The 23,310-nt window shown below is 48.0% G+C and overlaps 4 protein-coding genes across 9 annotated transcripts in view; 1 reads left to right on the forward strand and 3 right to left on the reverse strand.

Moving 5' to 3' along the window:
• Nucleotides 1–628: 628 nt before the first annotated feature.
• NKAPD1 (NKAP domain containing 1) lies at nt 629–5,112 on the reverse strand. Of its 3 annotated transcripts, none has more exons than XR_006171044.1 (6): nt 4,862–5,112; nt 4,507–4,607; nt 3,346–3,501; nt 2,482–2,535; nt 1,159–1,728; nt 629–710 (listed from the first exon to the last, which is right to left on the reverse strand). XR_006171044.1 is itself a non-coding variant. In XM_042832182.1 (5 exons), exons 1-5 carry the CDS (start codon nt 4,928–4,930, stop codon nt 1,212–1,214), a joined length of 897 nt encoding a protein of 298 aa, XP_042688116.1. In that variant the 5' UTR covers nt 4,931–5,112; the 3' UTR covers nt 874–1,211. The 3 variants fall into 3 exon arrangements, 1 of the variants encoding a protein (XP_042688116.1); XR_006171043.1 differs by having other exon boundaries at nt 633–713; XM_042832182.1 differs by lacking the exon at nt 629–710 and having other exon boundaries at nt 874–1,728.
• A 64-nt stretch (nt 5,113–5,176) lies between these two features.
• On the forward strand, nt 5,177–9,558 carry PIH1D2 (PIH1 domain containing 2). Its single transcript, XM_042832181.1, has 4 exons — nt 5,177–5,480; nt 5,741–5,974; nt 6,501–6,766; nt 6,875–9,558. The coding sequence occupies exons 1-4, from the start codon at nt 5,177–5,179 to the stop codon at nt 7,019–7,021; spliced, it is 951 nt and encodes a 316-aa protein (XP_042688115.1). The 3' UTR covers nt 7,022–9,558.
• DLAT (dihydrolipoamide S-acetyltransferase) lies at nt 8,271–16,203 on the reverse strand. Its single transcript, XM_042832180.1, has 14 exons — nt 15,970–16,203; nt 15,625–15,726; nt 15,055–15,179; nt 14,785–14,941; nt 13,585–13,711; nt 13,060–13,256; nt 12,390–12,555; nt 12,134–12,201; nt 11,752–11,844; nt 11,551–11,658; nt 10,868–10,983; nt 10,434–10,596; nt 10,151–10,287; nt 8,271–9,881 (listed from the first exon to the last, which is right to left on the reverse strand). Exons 1-14 carry the CDS (start codon nt 16,186–16,188, stop codon nt 9,752–9,754), a joined length of 1,908 nt encoding a protein of 635 aa, XP_042688114.1. The 5' UTR covers nt 16,189–16,203; the 3' UTR covers nt 8,271–9,751.
• Nucleotides 16,204–17,752: 1,549 nt separating this feature from the next.
• The window catches only part of DIXDC1 (DIX domain containing 1), a 28,867-nt gene continuing 23,309 nt past the window's right edge, over nt 17,753–23,310 (reverse strand). For all 4 annotated transcript variants that reach the window (XM_042832108.1, XM_042832109.1, XM_042832107.1 and 1 more), the window contains 5 exons: nt 23,129–23,290; nt 22,941–23,007; nt 20,765–20,873; nt 20,132–20,240; nt 17,753–19,274 (listed from right to left, as the gene is read on the reverse strand). In XM_042832108.1, the coding sequence (XP_042688042.1) occupies nt 19,194–19,274; nt 20,132–20,240; nt 20,765–20,873; nt 22,941–23,007; nt 23,129–23,290 (528 nt within the window). In that variant the 3' untranslated portion in view covers nt 17,753–19,193. The remainder of the gene's footprint in view (nt 19,275–20,131; nt 20,241–20,764; nt 20,874–22,940; nt 23,008–23,128; nt 23,291–23,310) is intronic.

The following is a 23,310-nucleotide window of genomic DNA, read 5'->3' on the forward strand; positions in this document are numbered from 1 at the left end:
CAGAGAAGCGCTGCGATAAAGGCTGGCTGCGCTCGTAAAGGAACTTCCCCGCTGGGTCCCTTCCTCGCGGTGACTCTGCTTTGGGGACGGAGCCACGGCCTGAGGCAGCGCGCAGCCCTTCCCCCGGCTGCCAGCCCCCGCTGCCCGCTCTGAAGTGACATGGGGCGCCGAACCGCAGGGATCCGGGTACTTCTGTTCGCGTTCCGTGCGGGCCGAAGCCGGAGCCGCGCGGGGCAGCGCTTCTACCCGCCCCTCTTCTGCCTCCTTTCGGCCCGCCCCAGCCCCTGCCCTGCTCCGGCAGCAGCACAGCACCACCCCGGTGGCTCAGGCCTGGGCTGCCCCTGGGCTTAATTCTGAAACAGTGACAGGAGCATCAAACGCGTCTTCATTTATTTATCTGGTGAAAACAAGGCTTGGCTGTCACCTGCAGGGAAAGCCACTCTGTACCAATCTCTCATTAATGCATCAGGCAGACCAGAGCCAGAACACAGCACCCACCGAGGCTTCTCTGCCAGCACAGGTTCAGCACCCCCAGGAGAACCGGGCACAACCCAGCGCTGCCAGGAGCTGGAGAGAAGTCTGAAACAATGACTCTGGTGTCTTCTCTTCGTAATTGTGGAAGGGGTCAGTGTACCTTCTGCTGAAGGAGAGCATTCTCTCACTCTCCCTTCTGTGCCCCACTGACCTGTGCACGATGCCATATAGGTCTTCTGCTGGAGAGGGGAAAACAAAGCTACCACAGGGCTAAATCCAGTGACATTTCCTTTGTTAGCAACTCAGCCAATGGACTTCTTGTCTCTCCCCACTCTTATTGCAAGTTTTGGTCATGACTTGGGTAACAAAAAAACCAAACCCAACAAACCAACAACTCCAAACTGTTAAAACTTAATTTAAAAAAATAAAATGGTGCAAACATGCCTGAATTCCCCTGCAGACAGCCTGTAACACTTTTGTTCATCAACAACCAACCAGTCATATAAAGAAAACCTCAAGTTGGCAGAACTAGCCAATGTGCAAGACAGGTAACTGGTCCCCTGCTTTCCCGAGCATCAAAACAGTGAAAAGCAGGGGAGAAGCTACAGCTGGCTGCCAGGGCTCAGCATCTCCCCTGCGGATGGCAGGATGTATAAACCACAGTGCTGAAAGAAAAATACCTGCCTCTGTCCTCTATCGCGTTGTCTGTGCCGCAGCCCAAGCTCAGCATCTCCCCATCAGTCCTCCTCTGAGCTCTCCTCCGACTTCTCGTCAGCGGCCACTTTCCAGTTCTTTCTCTTGCTCCTCTTCTCTGCTACTTCGCTGTGCCGCTCCGACACAGAGTTGTGACGCTTCTTTCTCTTTTTAGTGAAGCGTTTCTCTTTTTTCTCCTCAGATTCATTGTCCTCAGAGCTGCTGGTGGTTGAGCGGCTTGCATGGGAAAAGTCACTTTCCTGCCCAGAGGAAGAGGTAGGTTCTCTAGCAGGCACTTTCCTGGTCTTCTTCTTGCGCCTGTGTTTCCCCTTCTGAGTGCTTGAAGTCTCCTCTTCAGAGCATTCGCTCTCCCTGGAGGAATCTGACGATGACCTTCCCTGCTCCTTTTTCTTTCTCTTTTTGTGTGATCTCTTTTTTTGCTTTTTCTTGTGCGATTTCTTTGTTTTTTTCCTTTTGTGCAACTCGTGGGCATTTTGTTTTCTCAGATGAGATTTCTTCTTTCCATTGACAGCATTTTGTTTGTCTCCTTCATGCTGGTCACTGTAAGAAGAACAAAGGATGATAAGAAGAAAGCAAACAGGCAGGCAGAGAGCAGCCAGGACTTGTTTCAAGCAAGCCCATCAATTCAGTTGAATAGTTCAGGGAAGCACACTTAGTAGCTGTATTTTTGTTTCAAATGCTTGTTAACAGCTTGAGTCCACACGTTATTACTATCTCCATTTAAGGTATTTGAGCCAGAACCAAGGAGAACAGATACTGAAAGCCAGTGAGTGATGAAAAACTAATTTATGAAGGGTTATTTCCAATCTGTAAGTCTGACAAATACTGTATTTGATTACTGCTAGGTGAACCTTGGAATGATCAGTTCTAAGATCTTATTTTAGAGCTAAGTCTCCACTTTCCAGGGTGCTGGGAGAGTTGATTCTCTCCAGATAAAGTGCAAATCAGAAAACACGGGTATATTATAAGGCAAAGGGGAACCCTGAGCTGATATCTGATTCATCTGATTTGGATTCAGCCAACTGCTCTGGTTCTCTGTTGGTCCAGACCCCCAACATTCAGAGCATTTTAGTAACTCAAGTTAAAGCCAAACGTCTAATTAAGAGATACAACCCTCTCCTGAGACTCAGGCAAGAAGGGAACCACATTAATGGATCGCTTTTTTTTTTCAGTGGGTATCTGAAACTCAATAGTGCTGCTTTGATATTAAAAGTAGATTCATAATCTCAGTTTGTAAAATTCCCTACATAGCCTGACAAATTTGGGATACATCTGTGACCCCATTAGCCTTACCTATCTGTATCGAACTCTTCAGGGTACAGCTCCTTATAGCCACTGTGGCCCCATCTGTGAGAAAGTAGAAACATCTATTAGCAACAAACTGACTGAAGTTCAGGGAAAAAAACTTCTGAAAAGACAGAGCCACAGAATGAGCATTGGTTTAGACAACAAGAGAGGCATCAGAACCTTCCCAGAACCAAAAAAAAGAAGGAAAACCAACTGATTTGGTTAGCAGTTTAAAAGCACTTTCTGTTTTTAGGCTCCTTCCTACTTCTAATCACAGCAATAATACAACTCATATTTATTTAAAATAACCCCAGAGAGCACTGAATTGCATTTTTAGACTTTTCCTTGGACAAAGTAACAAATACTAAACTTAGATGGAAAATGCAGGGCTGAGCTTTTGCTGCTTACTGTGACTTAAGAATTCTGTTGATAAATACAAATTTGGTAAATTCAAATCAGACACTCTGTGTGTCAGTGCAAAGTGCATCTGACTTACTGAATGAGATCAAACACTACTTCGTAGTAAGTTTCAGTACAGTACTCCAGAATACAAGGGGGAATGGTGTTAAAGTGAGACAGGGGAGGTTTAGGTTGGATATTAGAAGGAAGTTTTTCACTCAGAGGTGGTGAGGCACTGGCACAGGTTGCCCAAGGAGGCTGTGGGTGCCCCATCCCTGCAGGCATTCGAGGCCAGGCTGGATGTGGCTCTGGGCAGCCTGGGCTGCTGGTTGGCGACCTGCACACAGCAGGGGTTGGAGCTGGATGAGCGTTGTGCTCCTTTGCAACCCAGGCCGTTCTGTGATTCTATGACGCTATGAAAGATGCTCTAGTTACAATTATGGTCACCGAATGTTGATGCCCTCCACAGACCTGTCTGGCATGTTGGCTTCACATTCGTAGAGCTTTTTATTCCATGACCGTGCTCTCAAAAGATCATCTTCGACTGGGTTGAGAAAACGGGAGTTCTTTGTTTTCCAGTCAGCCCTGTGGCCCTCCTCATCAAAGCCATCACTGCGCATCCGACTGCTGCAGAAAGAGAACAGTTGTCCTTCAGCTGTCAGTCCTGATGGAGAAACTTTCTGAGCAAGGGGTTAGTCCAGCGAGGGGAGCAAAAATCCAGCAAGTCTTGGGTGTCCATCTATGCAAGAAGACCAACTATCATTTTAACAGACAGTCATCATTAGAGCTCTTCTACAACCAGTTCAGTAACTAACACCATTTACATTATTTGTAAATAAATTTACACATTTATCACTGCCTACTGCACACAGCACAATTCGTGGCATGCAGGGATGCTCAAGGCACTGCACTAGAAGGGGTCACCTCGCCTGTCACAACAAACAGCTCTGCAGGAGACTGACAATTTGCAGTGATACACAGCTGTTATAAACACAGAAAATGGGGAACTCGGGGAACAGAACTGACTTGACTGAAACTGCAGTTTGGTCAGCACCAGCTGAATTTTGAAAATTATGAAGAGGGCCTGGAGCATCTCCCATAAGGAAAGGCTGAGAGCGCTGGGGCTGTTCAGCCTGGAGAAGAGAGGGCTGAGAGGGCACTCAGCACTGTTTATAACTATCTGCAGTGTGGTAGTGAGTTGATAGAAGCAGACTCTTTTTGGTGGCACGCAGCAATAGCACAAAGGGCAACAGGCAGAAACTGGGACACAGAAAGCTCCATGTGAGCACAAGAAAAAATTTATTTACTGTCTAAGTGATGGAACAGGCTGCCCAGAGAGGAGAGGTGGCAGAGTCTCCTTCTCTGGTGATATTCAGGAACCGTCTGGATGCCCATCTGTGTGCCCTGCCATAGAGAACTGCTTTAGTTGGACTCAGTGGGGTTCTCTCCAACCTCTACAGTTCTGTGGTTCTTTGATGAAAGGTCAGATTTAAGCCCCGGTCTAAACTCTCGCAGGTGAAAATATAACTATATAACCACTACGGTCTCCATACGTTACTACGAGACCGCGATCACAACACGCCCTCTGCTGTGGCAAAGGGGCTCAGCCGCATCCCGCGGTGCGGAGCCCACCTGGAGGTGTCCGACAGCACTTTGCTCCGCCGCCGCCAGAACGTGTCCTCCGCCTGCCTCTCCCACTCGCGGATCTTCCACATCTCCGACTCTTCCTGGATCTGAAAATCGCGAAAAGGGAACGGCCGAACACGTTGAGCTCCCGGCTCGGACTGCGAGCCCAGCCGCCCACCGCCGACGGACGGACCTCGCGTTCCCCACGCCCCGCACCTCAACGCCGCCGCTACGCGCGAACGCGATCTGAAAGCCTACAAAGCGCAGCCGGAGCCCCGCCGGCACACCGCGCTGCCCCCGGGAGCCGCGCCGCAGGGGCCGAGCGCCCAGCACCGCCGCAGCGCCCGCGGCCGGGCCGTACCTTGTTGTGCGCGCCCGTGTGCCGGATGACGTTCCGCAGCAGCACCTTCCCCACCGGCACCCGGGACATCCTTCCTTCCTTTCTTCCGTCCGTCTTTCCTTCCGTCCGTCTTTCTTTCCTTCCTTCCTTCCTTCCTTCTTTCTTTCTTTCTTTCCTTCCCTCCTTCCTCTTTCCGTCCCTCCCGCTCTCACCGCACAGCTCCACGGACCCGCGCCTCCGCCGCCCGGCCCGATCCCGGCTCCCGGCCGGAAGTGCCGCCGCCGGGCGGGCCGGGACCGGAAGAAGGGAAGCACTTCCGGTCGCTGTCGCTAGGCGATGGCGGACGCGGCGCTGGGGCTGTGGGCGCTGCTGGACGAGATGGCGGAGAACGAGCCGCAGAAATACCGCCGGCTGCTGCGGGAGCGGCGCGCCGAGGCGGAGCGGTTCTGCTCCCGTCCCGAGCCCCAGCTGTGCGTGCGGACTCTGCCTGCCGCGGGGGAGCGGCGCCGGGGGCTTCGCGCCGCCTGCGGGCCGCTCTTCGTCAACGTCTGCGGCTGGAGGCGGGTGCCGGCCCCTGCCGAGCCCCGGGCCCGCATCCCCGTCATCGCGGGGCCGTTGGAGGAGGCGGCGGACGGGGAAGGTGCGATGCCTTGCGCCGGCCGGGGGGACCGAAGGGAAGGCGGGCGCGGCTCTCCGTGCCCAGGGAACCTCGAACGGGAAGGCGGGTCCTCAAAGCCCTGCCAGTGCCACCCCCGGCCGTGGGCAGCGCTGCCCCCCGCCTGCTCAGGCTGCCCAGGGCTCCATCCCATCTGGCCTTGAGTGCCTGCAGGGATAGGGTCTGCAAGACCCTGCAGGATGCGGTGCCAATACAGTAATTTTGACACAACTTGTTTTCTGTAGCCTCTTACAGCATTATAGATATTGCATATAACCCAGATGTTCTGCAGAGGAGAGAAGCAATGGAACATTTGATTCATTTAACGCTGAAATTCGTAGAGGAGCGATGCAACCTTATTCTTTCACATTCGTACAAAATTGAATCTTTCAAGCTGAAAGGAAGCCCAGAAAGGATGTGGCAACGACTGAAAGGCAGGCAGCTGCCACTACCCCACCTCGGTCAGAGCACAGAGAAGGGTAGGTGGAGAGCTGCTTCTGCTGTCTTTAAGGGCCTGATTTCTGCAGCATCCCCAGCCCTCACCTCTCTGACCCCACTTGTTAAGCGTAAACCAAACACTTCTAAAAAAGTAAATTGAGTAAGAGGGTAGGATTTGTACCAGGCTGCCACCTGCCTGCATTCATCTGTGGTGCTTGTCTCTACTTTCCTTTTTATTAGGGTTAAGAAACTAGTGTTACTGAAAGAGTAAATTCGTTTTTCCTGTAATCTCTGTACGTGGGAGCTCTGCCAGGGTCTGATCCTTTGTGGTGCCAAGTTTCTTTTCCTCTAAAGTGAGTAGAAGAGGTTGCTGCTGTAACCAATACTCTGAAAACAGCAACTCTTAACAGCTTGGCAAGAAAGCAAGTCGTAAGGGAAGGAGAAGCAGTGGTCTGTCTAACAGAAGTGCCAATGGCAGAGCTAAAATTTGTGTGGTGTATTTGCCAAGTAGCCAACGTTTCAGTTCTTAGTAACTGACTGATGTAAAAACCTCACTTTTCTTCAAAGAACTGATGCTCCATCAGCTGCTGCACAGCATAGAAGCTGAGGACTGCAGCGACACTCCTGTCCTGCTGAAGGAAGAAAGTGTACCGCAGTCTAAAGTGCAGCTGATAGAGGAAATCAGCAGTACAGAAGTGCCAGAGGAGCTCAGCACTCCTGCCTATGAAATGACCACTGTGAGGGATGCAAATAACGAGCCAGTAAGAATTACACTGAAAGTTGAGTTGCCTGAGGTTAGCTCTGTTTCTGAGTGTGATCTAAGAATTTCCAAGGTAAGACAAACAAGAATAACCTCACTTTTTTCTGTCTGTATCACGTTCTTAGAAATACTTGTTGCTAATTCACTGCTAAGTAGCTAATCACTTACTTCCTTGTTTTAGGATGACGTGATCATCGATGTCCCTGAAAAATACAAATTACAAGTAGATCTGCCAGAATTGGTGGATGAAGAAATGACGACAGCTGTGTTTAATAAAGGAAAAGGGGTGTTGTTCATCACAGCACCTGTTGCCAAGCCTGGGCAATAAGGGATGCATTCTTCAGTTTGTGTTCTCAGATGACAGAACTAAACAAAAGCCCAGAATGAGAATCCTGACTCCTGATTGGTAGCCAGTTAATGGACTTTCTCATCTTCTGAGGTGAATATCTCAAAGGTATATGTAGAAAAGGAAGTTAGGAGGAATAGTGGCCCACTGAGCTTTGGAAAACATAAGTAAAGACTGTAAATACTCAAGAAATAATTGAATACATTAATAGTTGTATGTAAATGCACACATACACTTATTACATCATTAGTACACAGCAGTAGCAGGCGTTTTGTTGTTGTTGTTGTTCAATAGGTTATTTTGCTTACTGGATTAATGTGGTTAGTGCAGCTCTGGTGTGTACTTCATGCTGCAGCAGCCAGCAGAGGCATCACACACAGTTCTACACGTCCTACTTACAGCCAACCCCTGCTGACCTTCCCTGCAGCACTTTGTGGTTATGTCACTGACTGTGCCCACCTCGCTTCTTATCAGTTTATAAATCTGTGAATGAGACCACGAAACGACAGGCTTTGTATATCCAAAGCATGGTAAGAATTGAAGTTCCAGGCAGGAAGCAACCAGTAACAATTTTGGAGCATTTCAGGCAGGAAAGCCACCTGCATTCATTTACAGAATAAAAAAGCAATGAAAGGTTACTAAGAACAATTAGTAGTCGCTGCCAGGGGGAAAACAAAAGGGAGCTTAGCGCCTATGGCAAATGCACACATCATCACATTATTGCAGTGATGTATTGTAGGGTACATAGCAAATCAAAACAGACAAAAGCTGCATCTTTAAAATGCAAACTCCTGAAAGACCACGAAGCCCCAGGTTCTCCTTTGTTTCTTAGAAGGCTGTACAGAAGGGATTTGCAGCTACCAGAGCCAGCAGGCAGCACCAGCACTGTAAGCACACACGAGGGAGAGACTTGCAGCCCAACAAATCCTATTCCAGACTCATTTGGGGAGTGCAGCTGCAGGGCGTTGACCGCTCTTACTGCAGGTAGAAAACTAAAGCTTCCATGAGCCAGAACTTGAGCTGCTGCTGAGCAGTGCAGCAGGGAAGCTGGGAAGGCTCAAGCTCGGTGCTGCGTGGTATCCCGTGCTGAATGACCATCTTGGGATATCTGTGATTACAACTGAAGGTTAACAGGGCGAGTGTCGCTGTCAGAGGGAACGGCTGAGCAGCGCTGCCTGTGCCACAGCAGCACAAACAGCCAAACGACTCCACAGAAAAGCACTGCGACGTGTTTTAGTAGTTCAAAACATTTAATGGAACACAGGTTCACTAGAGCAAGTCTGGAACCCAGATATTTTAGATCATTAAAAAAACAAACCCAAAAACATAATGCACTTTTTTGCTTAAGCCAGGCATGAAAACCAGCTATCACAGCAACCAGACATTAAATAGTTCCCACAAAAATATTTAATTTCCACAGTATTTTCTTTCAATATCTTTAGTGAGTTTTGTAGCAGAACTTTACAGGGGACACTCAATGTGAGACACAGAGCGACAAATCAGCTTCGTCTCTTTTTGGTTTGGTGCGGTTCAGCTTTTGGTTAACTTCCCCCCGTTCAATTCTCCTGGTCGTGCTGAAGTTCCCCCACCATCCTCCTTTTTGCACAAACGTTTCCATGCAGAAAGTGGAATTCAAGCACGTCCAGCATTGCACCCCTTTCGGGATACAATGACTGGGGTAACTGGACTCAAGTCCAACAAGCAATTCCAACATTTTACATACAATATATACATGGACAGCAATTCTGCAGTTTGCTGAGGCTGGGACAACACAGACAATTCGGGGCAGAACTGCAGTACTGGTGACTAATGCACTCCTATGGTAGAAAAAGCCTGAAAAAGTTTCTGAATGCTTGTATCACACATGATTAACACCCACTGGGGGGATTAGGAGCATGTGTGATTTGCCTACATGGGTTCCAACACACAAAGTCTCTTGGAAATTCTACAGAACAGTTACTCCCATGGCATCACAGTCTGATACTAACCCAGCAAGAGGCAAAGCAATTAAAGATCTTCATATGAGAAGCACATGTAAGTGAAAGTCTATGACAAGACAGCACGTTCCCCGTGATGCCTGAGATGTGACACCACAGTATCAGTGTTCTTTCACCTTTAAAGTGCTCAGAAGGGATCCCAAAGCTGAGAAGGTCCAAACCAGTGCTAAATTCCAAAAGAGACTTGGAATGCTCACACTTGGCCTTTGAGAAACTATTCCCAGGGGCTTCAGTCCCTCAGTGCATCTGCCATTGCCACCCATCCCAGCAAGAGAATAGAATAAGGGAATTCACCTCCTGTATTTCAGTTTCATCTCATCTGAACTTCTGTGGAGAGATGTTTGCAACTCAAATTTCTGAAAACGGAGGTGGTGAAATTACCTGCTATGCACCCCCACCTCATCCAACCTAGCTTAGAAGCAGACGGCAGCACGCATACTGCCTGGATCATCTTTAAATCTGGGATGCTAAACTGTTTTGGAAGAGTTTGCAAGTTAACCAACTGTATAAACATACAGAATAGATGTAATATTGCCTCGAAAAGCATTTTTGCAAACCTTTTCTCTGTACAGACTGGTAAGAACATTACCAGATAATATAATACATATTTAAAATAAAAAATGAAACTCTTTAATAAGTCTGAATACTAAAGTCTAAATAGCTTGTTTAAAACAGAACAGTGTGACCCAGGAACATTCTGCTTTGCATGGTTCAATTATAGCAGCATGGTTACTGGCTTTTCAAGGAAATTCTTGAATTCAGCAAGCCACTGTGCTCCAACAGCTCCATCTACAACACGATGGTCACAGCTCAGTGTCACGGACATCATACTGGCCACATCAAATCTGGAAAAAAAGAAAAGGAAAAAAAAACATGAACAGAATTTTCTATAAATCACAGCCAAGGCGGTGACTGAACAAAGCCAAGCAGCTTTAATCAGAGAACTGGCAACAACAACGGTGTCTGGAGACAGACATCGAACAAAATGCCCAGACTGGAGAGCAGACCATAATAATTCCTTTTCTACAAGGAAAAAACACAACTGTGTGCATAGCCGTTATTTCAGAGTTCAGATCCAGAAACTGAGGGCACAGAGAACCAGATGAATGCTTACCCCTTCTCATTGTCAGCTGGCACCAGCTTTTTCTCTGAGGAACCAACCGCAAGGATGCAGGCTTGAGGCGGATTGATTATGGCAGAGAAATTCTTAATGCCATACATTCCTAAATTGGAAATTGTGAAAGTGCCACCCTGCAAGAAAAAGACATTCACAGAAAACTCAGGAAAGGCGTTTCATGCAGAACGAGGATGACTGAGATATAACAAGATAGACTTTGCTCATTCTGAACATGGACAGAAGCCAATGGCAGCAGTTAACAGCAACTAGAGTTCCTCACCTGGAATTCATGTGGTTGAAGTTTACCTTCTCGGGCTTTAGTTGCCAAAGAGACCACGTCCTTACTGATGGAAGCCAGGCCCTTTATATGTGCATTAAACACAATAGGAGTTATGAGCCCTGCAGCAGTGCTCACTGCAACGCTCACATCCACTACATGATTTCTGCAAGACACAACAGAGGTGCCAGTTACGTTAGCAAGACTGAAAGAAAAAAAATTCACAAACACTACGACAATTCTAAGTTAACATTCATTTTGCAACAACTGTTTAACCTCAGACACAAGATTCTCAGCACCTGGATTAAACCCCTTCAACCTCTGTACAAAACCTGCTCCCCTCCCTCCTTGCAATATCACCAGATTATCTGCTGCTGTGCCATGAACTCTTTACTGAACAAAAAAAGTTTCTGGCTTCGACCGTACCATAAACTTACTGCCTAATAACTGTGTCCATCCATGAAGAATTTGCCTCAGGCACCTTCAAGCATGCCAGAGCAGAAGCTTTAATTATGAAGTCGTTGACAGAAAGCTTAACATTATCTGAGACCATCTGCAAATGAAGAGATACAAGCTGTCAGTTTGTCCCTCACACGTTGAATAATTTGGACAGTCACTGCTTGGAGCCTTGTTTAGAGAAAATGTAAAAAACAATCATACTGACTGTAAACATTCGTATCAGAAGTGCCAAGGTAACGTAGGAGATGAATACACCTCCTTCATAATTCAAGGCACAATTTTCAGTGACTATTTTTCCCCAATCTTGGCTTAGAATTAACATAATTTTGCTTCAAATTTTTACCCTTTTTTATCTTAAAAATTTTTTTAATCTTTTTCCCTACTTTTCATCTGAAAGAAAAGAACACCAGCACACAGAGTACAAAGTGGCCCTTTCAGGGAAGTTCAATGTCAGCGCACTGCTCCTCAGTAAAAGTTCTCCTTCTGTCACTGACGGTCCAAAACTGATCTACAGCACGTAGGTGAGACACTGAAAGGACTATTTTTCCCCAAGCCAAACTGGCATATCACCAAAACCAGGGTGGGGAAACCTGTGAGAGAACGCAGCTTCACCATATCTCCTAGCTTCAGCTATCTCACCACAGCTCCCCAAATACTTCACCTGATTGAGTTCTTTTCGTAGCACCAGTACTTCTCCCATGTTTACATCAACAGAAAGGTAGTAGTGAGGTATTGTTTGTTTAGACTGCATCAACCGCTGAGCAATGACCTGTAGGCACACAACAGAGGAGATGAAAAAGAACAAATTCAGAAAACTCCTGATTGTAAATCATGGTGCCAGGAATGGCAAGAACGTTCTCACCCTCCGAATGTTGCTGATCGGGATATCTGTGAAGGTCCCCACTGGTGCTGCTGCAACTGCAGCAGCTGCAGGAACTGCTTCCACTGCCGGAGCCTGCAACCAGAGGAGGACAGCACTGTTCATGGCACAATCCAGGTATCAATTGCAGAATAGCTCAGTAGGTAAGGCAAGCACTGAGGACATGCTGTCTCTTGCTCGAGAGCAATAGACACTGACTCAATCTCTGCTGACAACCAGGTTCATGCCAAACCCTACCACTGATTATTAAGTGTAGTACTTGAGTGATTTTGAAACATGACACTGAGGCACACAGCGATGAAGTTCCTAAAATGGTAAATCCTGCCTCTGTGCACCCATCCTCAGTGACCTAAAGTCTACTCACTGGGGCAACCCGTGGTGGCACAAAAGACTCCACATCTTTCTTTGTGATTCTACCATCTGGTCCAGTACCTAAGGGTGTCAAAGAAAAATGTAAGAGGATTAGTTGCAAAAGGGCATTGCTTCTCAAGGAGGTTTTGTTCAACTGAGATCGGTGGGGACAGCTGCACAGCTGAATGTCCCCAGCAGGGAAAAAAACAAAGAACAGGCAAATATGTAGCTAGAGGGACAAACACCTCAGGACAGCGAGAGCACCTTACCTTTCACTTGGGCAAGATCAATTCCTTTTTCTGCCGCCAGTTTCTTTGCTAGGGGACTAACCAGGATCCTTCCCTTCCGGGGAGGCGGCCCAGGTGCTGCGACTGCTGGAGTTGGAGGAGCAGCAGGCGGGGGAGGAGCAGCAGCAGCAGCGGGAGCTGCCGCCACCTTAACAGAACAAACACAGCCATTAGTTCCACGACTATTTTGCAAAAGTCTTGAAGGTTTCACTTCAGTGCAATCAAAGAACAGAACTATCTCATTACCAGTCAAGGGAATAACAGAAGTAATCTGTAATGTGAAAGGATTCAGAGCAGTTTCCTAGCACTAGAAATCAAAGCAGAAACTTCCAGTACAGGACGTCAACCAACCTATTTAATTTTACACCGAAACAGTGAAATAATGCAATGTATGCTCCTAATTTTCAGGGAGGCATCAAACTGGTAAGAGCAATAGGTCAAGAAGCACTCATAACTGCTGTTTCAGTTTTTGGAGGGCCAACCCAAGAAGTGATCTCTATCACGAATGCACCTGCTAGCCTTGCACTCACAGGATCATAAACATTACTGGAGTCAGGGCTTCACAAAGTCTAAACAGCACCACAGTTCAGATCCAGCCAGTCACTCTTAATCGTCCCCGTAACTTCTCTCCCTGCCTAAGAGGGGTCCTTACTGGTGAAGGAGGGGGAGGAGGAGGAGGAGGAACTTGTGCCTTCATATCAGTTACTGCAGTCTCTCGGTAGTCAGCAAAAGCAGGAATATCAGACTCCTTCTCCACAATGATGCAGAGGGTTGTTCCTAATGGCACATCTCTCGTTCCTTCAGGCACCAATATTTTTGCCAGGTAGCCTTCCTCCTGCACTTCAAAGCCTGAAGGAAAAATAAACAAAATTGTTTTGGTGCCTGTCGCACCAAATGGTAACTCTGAAAGATTAAGTAACTAAAGCTGTGTCCTGTATTTAGTAGACAAAAAATTCTTTTCAGTGTAAAAGGCAGGAAACATCTCTGTGCACTGTACACTCCTACCATGGATTGATGGGGAAGGAGTTACTTCTGGGAGTTCCAGTGGTTCTCTCTCCAGCAGCACAAGATACTTTTTAACTGCCCTTTTTTCATGCCCTGAGCAGCCAGGGAACAGCTGGCACAGAGGCTCCTCTAGATCCTCCCTCATCCGTTCTTGGCTTTGGAGTTGACTCACCTATTGTGGCTTTATCTGTCTCGATTTCTGCTAGTAAGTCTCCCTCATTCAGTTTCTCCCCGACCTTCTTTTCCCACCTCTGCACTGTGCCCATTGTCATGGTGGGTGACAGAGCAGGCAGAGCAACCTGTAAGCCAGAATACAAGTGCATCAGATTTGGTGACTCAAAAGCAGCAGGGACATAGTTGAGAGCTCTTGACTAAATGATGCCAACCTAAAGAAGCAGCCAACCTTTAACACACTCTTAGATCTGATTCCATTACAGAAGTTTGGCTTCTTTTGTCAAGGCAAGAAAACAAGCAAAAGCAAAAACGAAGAAATCTAGGTACCCAATTCACTAGCAGGCAGCTGCTGTCTGTAAGGCTCAAAGGAAGGCTTCAGCAAGTCACTCTGTCTCTGACAAACTTGCCTGGTTCCTGTAACAGCTATACAGACTTGTCTTCCACCAAGTGCTTAAATGTGCTGTAGGTTTAGACACGTACTGTGTACAACAAACACAGCACATATAACAGCTTTAGAACAGAACTGGACAAATAAACCAATTAATCAAGTTAAGTAGGTGGAGTTAAGTCAGATCAAGAAACCCAGTTCATTTACAAACTTTTCATAACATCTCAGACAAACCAGCTTCCACGTACCTTAGCTGTGAAAGAAGGTACTGAACACCTTGTGTTTCAAATTAACGTCACAGAACTACCGTGCTACAAATGCTCAGGTAGAACAACAATGGATGCACACTTCAGTACCTAAGCAAACAGATTATCCACAAATACAGCTCATTTTCAGCTGCTCACAAACACATCTGGCATGTTTGGAGTATCTCACACTTCTGGGTTCTGCTGAGATCTGAGCAGAGCCCTCAGGGTTCATTCACACTAAGTACAAGGTCTTTTTTGTATCAGAGCTGTCCGAACCATAGGAATGTAGCAATTTCTTTCTCGTTTGCTCAAGTAACCAGGAGAAACAAGCATCTCCTACTAGCAGCTGGGATAAAAAAAAAATATCATAGTAATAAGAAAACTTTCTGGGACCACCCCAAATAGCTGCTTTAAGCATGCACCACTCTGAGAGCTGTGCAGTCCTGTTACAGCTAATGCTCTCCCGTTCCTGACAGTTTTTATGATAAAACATCCTACAGCAAATGATGCCAAAAAAAAGAAGTGTGCAACAAACCTTAGATGGTTAACAATGCTCTCTTACCTGCATGTGAGGAGGATAAGAGCTGCCAGGAGCCTGAGGAGAAGGCGGAGGTGGGGGTGAGGGTGCTGCAGCTGGAGGGGGAGGCACTGAGGCTGCAGGGGGAGCAGATGCTGCAGAATCCAGAGTGTAATTTTTAAAGGCATCAACATGTTCAGGCCTAAAAACAACCAAACAAAAAATCAGTCCGATGAAATCGCCATGGCCTTTAACACAGGGCACCCACAAAGCCCCAAAAGAGAAAATTCAATAAAGGGTTAGGAAAATACATACTTTTCTACTGTGATACATATTATGGCCCCAATAGGAACATCTCTTGTTCCCTCTGGTACCAGAATTTTGGCCAAGTAGCATTCCTCCAAACTCTCAAAACCAACTGTTGCTTTGTCTGTTTCCACCTTTGAAAGAGCAAACAGGACAACGTTATGGAAAGGGAAATACCAGTGAGCTCCAAGCCCTCCAGCACGGCAGCGTAGGGTGAGGGAGCACAAAGCACAAATCGCCAGCTGGGGAGAGGATGCCTCTCAGAAGGGCGAGTGCTCCTCCTGCTCAGAAAGACCAAATCCAGCAACCAGTCCTGGAAGAACCACAGAATGGACAAGGCTAGAAGGGACCACAAGGATCACAAAGCTCCAACCCCCTGCCGCATGCAGGGCCACCAACCTCCACATTTAACACAGACCAGGCTGCCCAGGGCCCCATCCAACCTCCAGGGACGGATGGGGCATCCAGAGCCTCTCAGCAGCACCTCACCGCTCTCATAGGAGGGAACTTGAAAACGTGCTCAGGTGAGGCTGGGCAGTGGCAGAACCGAGAGCACAGCAGCAAAGGCCCTCAGCGTACCTCTGCGATGAGATCCCCCTCACTGATCTTGTCGCCCTCCTTCTTCTCCCAGCGCGCGATGGTGCCCATCTGCATGGTGGGGGACAGCGCCGGCAGAGCCACCTGTGGGGGGAGGGGCGGCGTCAGGGCACGAGCGGCACCGGCAGCGGGGAGCCGGGGCAGGGCGGGACAGCAGGGAGAGCCCGGCTGCCCGGCGGGGCGGGACGGGGCCGAGCGAGGGAGCCGCGGGAGGCGCGGCCGGCGGCGGCGGGGCTCGGGGAGCGCCGGCGGGAGGGATCGAGGCCCGCGGCTCCTGGGAAGCGACCCCGAGCGGGGCGAGGCGGCCCGGGGGCGGGCGGTTCTCACCTTCTGGTGCGCCGGCAGGCTGCAGCGGCGGCACGGCACGAAGCGGGGCCAGGAGGGAGGCAGCAGCGGTTCGCCGCGCCTTCGTGCCAGACCGCGGCCCGGAGCCCCGCCGCCCCCCGCCGTGGCGCGACCGATCCCGGAGGCGGCGCCGAACGCTCGGCAGCCCCGCGCCAACCCCGCTGTCCCCGGAGCCACGCGCCGCCACAACACCCGCCACATCCTGGAGCCGGAGCTGCCGCCGCGGCACCGCCGCCGCTCGGTGACCTCCTCCGTCCGGGCGCGGCGCCGCACGGCTCGCACGACGCTGCTGCGCTGCCGTAAAGCGCGGACGGGGTGGGGGATGGGGGGGGGGGGGGGCGGCGCGGTGTGCGCATGCGCTGGGAAGCAGCGCCGTCCTTGCGGCGATAACGCGGGTCTCGTAGGAAATGGCGAGCGGCACGTCCTGAGCTTCTACAAAAATATAATTTAGCATAGATGGCGTCACTGCGTCAGCTCAAAAGTATAGGGGTAGGTGAGTAAGTTGGCAGACGGGCAGAAATAAACACGAATTCCAGCCAACAGAATGGAAGTTCTGCTGTACATGCGGTATAATAAACCTGCTGAAGTTACTGCAGCAGTTTCCATGTCGGCACAACAGCTGCTGCTGTTACCAACGAGGAGCAGCAGCCCACAGAGGCCTTTCCCCCTTTCCTCTGCCCCTTTATTACCACTTCCAAACTCCTTGTAAATCAGCAAACATCAGTAAACGGCTGGGGAGGGCTGCAGAGCCGTGGCACAAATCTGAACACAAGCAGCCTGTGAGTGCAGCACTGCTGAGGGGAGCGCGGCAAAATGGGGCTTCTGCTTCAGTGCCAGCTCTGCGAACACAGGGAGCCACATCCAGGAGCTCGAGAACAGAGCAGTGCATCAGTTCTGTCTCAGGTAACACCTGTTTTGTCCCAACTTACGTGTGATGTCAGTACTGATTAAAGGTACAGTCTTCAGTCTTCCTCCTTCTCAAGTACGAAGCTCCTTGCTGCTCTGGAAAGCATTTGGCCAAATTTGAGTTTCAGTAAGCATGCTATGTGTGCCCACAAGGTGTCACCTGAACTTCCCTAAGAACAAGCCTGAGACTCCCGACCGCCTCCTGTATCAGTTAGCATCTGTCTTTTCCCATAGGAAAAAGGCAAGGTGGCCATTAGAAGCTCTGATAACAGCACCAAACAGCACTGGCCACTGGAACTGGCAACTACAGACCTTGAAAACTGTCTCCATAAAATCCTGGATGTGTGGCTCTTGCTGAAATAGAATCAGTGAGCAAAAACTGAAGAAACACTTGAGAAAAAAAAGCCTGCAATTGAAATACAATTGGTTCCAATATAATAACCCCACACTGTCCTTATCAACCCACTAAAGATCATGCAACAGAAAACTATTTCCAGGGAGGAAGCAAATCCTTCTTTTCCAAGCAAGATGGGTTCCCCTGCCCTGCACCCACCGATGAACTTGCCCACTGATGAGCTCTCCTACTGATATTAGCCTCTGTCTGTAAAGAAAAAGTCACACAACAAATCATACAGTGCAGCAGGCGTGCTATCTTGTGCCAGACTGGCACAGGGCCTTGTAAAATCCTTGAGCTCTTTCCTGGACAGTGAAGCAGTGAAAGAAGAAATAGCGTTCTTACTGCCTGTATAAGCTGGCAAAACATAAAATCCAATAGGAACTAGTTGGATCTCCAAAGTAAAATAAAGTCAAACCCAGTGTTGTGTGAACAGAAGACCATACAAAACATCTCAGCATCCACTAGAGAGTAAAACACCGTATAATGCGTGCAGAAATATACAGAAAGCACTTGCACTGGTATAAAAATATCCACAGTCCTCAGACAATGTAAACTGGTACAAAATAATTCCGAACAGTAACATATTTACAAAAGGACACGTTAATATAAAACAGTAAAACCAGGTTCACCCCCTCCTAGCCTCATGCACAGTACAGACATGCGGGCAGCCCATGAAAGGGCCACATGGACTGAGAATGAGCAGAGCCTTGACTTGCCTTTTGAACTTTTAAATCAACAGTGTCTGCTGCAGACCAGAGCCAGTGCTGTGCAAGTACAGCTGACAGGCAGCAGGAGGACAGAGGCAGGCAAAGCAGGGGAAAAACAGAATGAACAAAAAGCAAAACAAACCCCACAGAGCCTCAGGGATCTCAGGGCTCAGACCCTCTCAATCAACTGTTCAATTCCTTGCTCCTCCAGAAAGCCCAGCAATAGGCATAGCAAGGAAATGGTGCTACTGACAGGACTTATTATAAGAGTATTGATGTTTGGTGGCTCTAGCAACCAGCAGACAGTAGCATAGTGATGCCTGTGCACAGGAGGTGACAATCAGTTGCTATGATAACAGAGGAGGCAGCAGGAGTGCAGAGAGGGGTTTAACAAGGAGGGGGGAGGGGCTAAGAGTACCTTGGGGAAGCAGCTGATCCAAAAACGAAAACTTTCACCAGAAAAGTTAAGTACCAAGATCCCACAGTCCCCATGGCAACAAAACAAATCCAGAGGGCCTCGGAAGTACATCTTTGGAGGACAAATGGGAGAAGCAAGGCTAGGAACCAGAAGCCTGAATTTGGCAGAAAGGGAGCTTTGCCAAGCTGGTGATCTTTGCTTCAGATCATGCATAAAACCTCCAGAAGACTGTCTTTCTTCCCCAGGTCTGCTCAGTCTGACTGTCCACAAAGTTCACTCTGCTCCTGCAACACATGCAAGGTCAAGACCAAAGCTGGTCAAACCTTCTGCTTGCACAATCTAGCTGTTTCTTCAGACTCACAAAGGCAAAGCTTCACATTTTTGCCATCAGAGTAGATTTATGCAGTACTGTGTACAACAAACCAGAGTTGAGATGCCCAGCTCACAGACTGCAGCACATACAGCAGGAATTGAGAAGCAAGGGAAAGGAAAAATGCATCATTAAGGCCGTTAGGGTTTAGTTGACAGGAAAAAGTAAGGTGTTTCTTTCCCACAGATAGCTGTTTCAGTCCCACAACGCTGTCTGTATTTGGCCACAGAAAGCCAGGTGTCCATGCCAGCCGTCCATGCACACAACGTGCATTACCCGCTGTTTGCAGAGAAGCCCTTTCTCTTGGTAGCTTGCGTTGGACTCCTTCCAGCACACATGCTTTTTGGTCACTCTCTGAGCTCAGCAGCCAGTCACAGGTTTCCATAGTGACAAGACCTAAAAGCTTGATTAATTCTCCCCATGGTCTTCTTCCACCCAGGCCACAATTTTCCCCTCCCATCCAGGAATGATGTCATCATCATGGAATACCTATGAAAAAAGAGTCCAGTCACATCTGAAGTCTGGTCACTGCTCTCCCACATGTGAATAGCATTAGAGGCAGGCATCAAGTCAGAGATTCAGGTTTCCAAGTTACAATTATACAACACAGCTCACATAACACGCACCTCACCCAACGTTGACACATCTCAATGTTTTCAGATTTTAAGTTGAAAACTAGATCTGGCTCCTTCTTCAACCTTAACAGTCTTTACTATTTTTTAATCAGAAAAAGTGAAATAAACACAGGAAACACATCTCTTATCCATCAGAACACAATTCCCATCTGTTTCTGCAGAATGGCTAAATAGTTAGCTGACCGTTCCCAAGGGAAGGCAGCCCTCTGCACTTGTCTTCATCAATTTGTGAAACAGGAACTACCCTCAATAACCTTTAATGAATCCAATCCATACCAACACCAGCTTAAGCTCAAACAGGTATAATTCAGCACACAAAGGAAAAGATGCACACAGATAAGATAAACACAGCTCCTCTGAAAGACCTTTAAAATGACGTAGGAGGACGTTTTTAAAATAAATGTTGCAACAGATTTCATAAAGCCACTGTAAGAGCCAGAAGTGTAGCCTGTGTTTTGCCAATAGCCTTTGCCTATAGGGCTCTGGAAACCCCAGACAAGCAGTCACGTTTGTATCATTGCTCTGGCTGAGGATAAAAACATCTCATTTTTAGCTTCTCAGAAGAAGGAGCTTAACCTACAATTGTGGAACCTGGCTGTCTGTTTGGAGACACAAAGATTGTTTTAGTTTAGAAGTGATGTGAGCAAGGTCTCCAGGGCTGTGTCACAACACTGAACCCAGCAATGGCCAACAGTGAAATTGGACACCTACCTCCTCTTTGACTGTGCCAAACTCCGGATCCAGGGCTTTGAAGTGGTACCGGTGGGTTCCTTCACGATCAATAGCTACCTTAAAATCCTTCAGAGTCACTTCCCCTAGCCTGCAAAAAGAATCCAACACTACCCTTAGTACCCTGGACAGGCTTTATCTCAAGTGTTATTGTATGGCATGCAGGGTCACAGCACAAGTCAGGCTAGGCTCTCAGAACATAAGCCACAGGGATGTGAAGAGCGTGCCCCTCCAGGAACACTCCTGTCAACCCCAAGGTCCTCTTCAGAGGAAGAATTTCCTCCAAATTTTATAGGAACCACCTCGAAACTGCCTTTCTCCCTTTCCCATTCGCACTGATTGATGTGTTTTTTGGCACAGGAGTCCTGTGCTATATGCCAGAACAGAACTGTTTGGATGCCTTCTCTTTGAAGTTAATTAAAAAACAAAAAATTTCCTAGGGTTCTAAAACAAACATATCAGCTAGGGGACTGCTTTCAGTCAGTGGTATAAAAATCCAGTGCCTAAGTTAAAGGGAACCTGTGCTAGTGGTGACCATACCCAGAAGAGATCAGACTAATGTTCTCAAGGAAACAAGTACCTCCCAAATCAAAGCAAGGCAAAACTAAATCTCACCTCTTTGGTATGTTGACCATGAAAGGTGTGAGGGAGCGGTCAGTGAAGTACAACACTTTGGTGCAGGCACTGGTACTCATCACAGGTGTGCTGTGAGAATGAGGCATTTCTGCAAGCAAAAGAACCCAGAGCACAATAATTGGAGAACAACCTGTCTCACACCACAACAGGAGACAAGAGATGCTCTCAGCATCAAACTTGCCATCAGGAACAAAGAATCTCCAGGTGGGATGAGATTCTTACAGAAGTGGCTATCCCTGAGAAGGACCAGGTATTCCTCTGCTTAATGAAAAGCTTTGGATTTTAAGGTAACAACAAATTCAAATGTGTCAGCTTATAAGATTTTCCTACCAATGCCTTCCAGGATTCCTATTCTACCTATTGAGGAGCTTGCTGCTTACCACCTACTCCACATGCAATGACAGGAAAACCCTTCTGGAAGAGAAGGTACTGGAGTGTAATCCATCCTACTGTCTAGGCAAACTACAGCACCACTTGCCTTCACTTGCAGATGCATAGAGCAGGATGGTCTGACTGATCACCATCATTAAAGGAAAAGGTTACCTATCTCCTCCCCACCTGTCCATTCAGCTTGCTCAGGATGAGTGTTTGTGCACATATTTTTCTTTGCTCATTTGTGTTTCTTTCCCCTCTGGATATTGCCTAGTTTCCCCTGCCCTTTCAGTGTGCTGTGCTGATAGCTGAAGCTTCACACTGAGGAACTCTACAATTTTAACTCTCAGCATGCAGAAAGCAGAACAGACACCAAGTTATAGGTTTTCTAACAAATTTTTGGAGCCACCTCTTAGAACTCTTTATACCTGAGAGATTTTAGGTTTATGGCCACAAAACTCAATTTTCCTGCTGCAGGGCAGGGGATGAAGCCTGCTGAGGCTTAATGAGAAAGGGAGAGGTACAGTACACATGCAGAGACCCTAAAATCTGCAGTTTATAGGAGAGCAGGGAGAACTCAACAAATCCTCCCCAGGCTCCCCTTCAGACTTCTGAGTATATGTCTTTCCCCTCTACTCAGCTCTGGTGAGGCCACACCTCGAGTACTGTGCCCAGTTTTGGGCCCCTCACTGCAAGAAAGACATTGAGGCCCTGGAGTGGGTTGAAAGAAGGGCACCAAAGCTGTGTGGGGTCTGGAACACAGGGCTGATGAGGAGTGGCTGAAGGAGCCGGGAGTGTTCAGTCTGGAGAAGAGCAGGCTCAGGGGAGACCTCACTGCTCTCTGTAACTACCTGAAGGGAGGTTATGGTGAGCTGGGGGTTGGCCTCTTCTCTCATGTAACAGTGATAAGACTGGAGGAAATGGCTTCAAGTTGCACCAGGGGAGATTCAGGCTGGACGTTAGGAAATACTGCTTTTCTGAAAGTGGTCAAACACTGGAATGGGCTGCTCAGGAAGGTGGTGGAGTCACCGACCCTGGAGGTGTTCAAGGAACGGTTGGATTTTGTATTGAGGGACATGGTTTACTGAGTACTATTGGTGATAGGTGGATGGTTGGACTGGATGATCTTGAAGGCCTTTTCCAACCTTGGCGATTCTGTGATTCTCTCCTGCTTTTCTCCACATCCTGTACATGCAGGCTACCCTGTTGCTGGATGCTGCAATGCAGCTAAAAGGTGGCCTCTGCCTTTCCCCAGTACCTGGAAACCTCTACAGCTTCCCTCACAGACTTCCCAGGAAATACTTATAACCAAAGCTTGAAACAAACAGCCTTTACAATGAAAAGCAAACGTGGAGCTGCTGCAGCTGAAGCCACAAAACATGATGTCAGAAATTGTGCTATTCCACATACATGAAAGGAGCCAGACACTGTGGGGGAAGCGAGAAGAATCTGTACAGTTATGCGTCCACTAGATGGTGCAAACCAGCAGGAAAGATGAAATAACATTACATTTCCAGCTCATCCCATGGGTAATTATTTCTACTGCAGTACTACCCAACTGGTTCAGACATTTCACAGTGTAATGGTGCTTCACAAAAAAGCTGCTATAGACGGTCTCTAATCTCCTTCCTTTGCCTGAACACCAAGCGACCAAAGTGAGGATAGTGAGCTTTGGTGAAGGGCAGAACAGGCGGCAGATTCCCAAGGAGATGCTGCATCCCAGACTTTGCCCAGGAAAACTGAGGAATGAATTCAGAAAGAAGAGGAACTGAAAGACACTTACTGGAGTTTGGAGGCCAGGAGTCTCTACACTCATTTGTTGCTCTGCTTGCCGGCGACTTCCCCCGGATCTAGGATGTGAAACCAAAACAGTGAAAATGAAGTATTACTTCCCAGTTGGGAAGTTGTAGTTTAGTTTAAGGTTCTGTGTGAAGGGCAGAAATTAAGAAGCAAGCAGTAGGAAACCTTTACCCTTCTCTCTTGCCTCTTCTGTGTCTCCATGCGGTGTAACCGTTCCATCAGACTCGATATGCCCTGCTCCAGGCTGTCAATAGTGTGGTGCTGTGGATCGTGGCCACTGAAACTGTTCCTCAGGCTACGAAGTGCATCACGAATGAGCTGCAAGTCATTTGTCTTGCCAAGAGACCAAAAGT

The sequence above is a fragment of the Centrocercus urophasianus genome, unplaced genomic scaffold (genome assembly GCF_019232065.1).
Source record: "Centrocercus urophasianus isolate 14NV4802_14NV808 unplaced genomic scaffold, USGS_Curo_1.0 seq_37, whole genome shotgun sequence".
Lineage (NCBI taxonomy): Eukaryota > Metazoa > Chordata > Aves > Galliformes > Phasianidae > Centrocercus > Centrocercus urophasianus.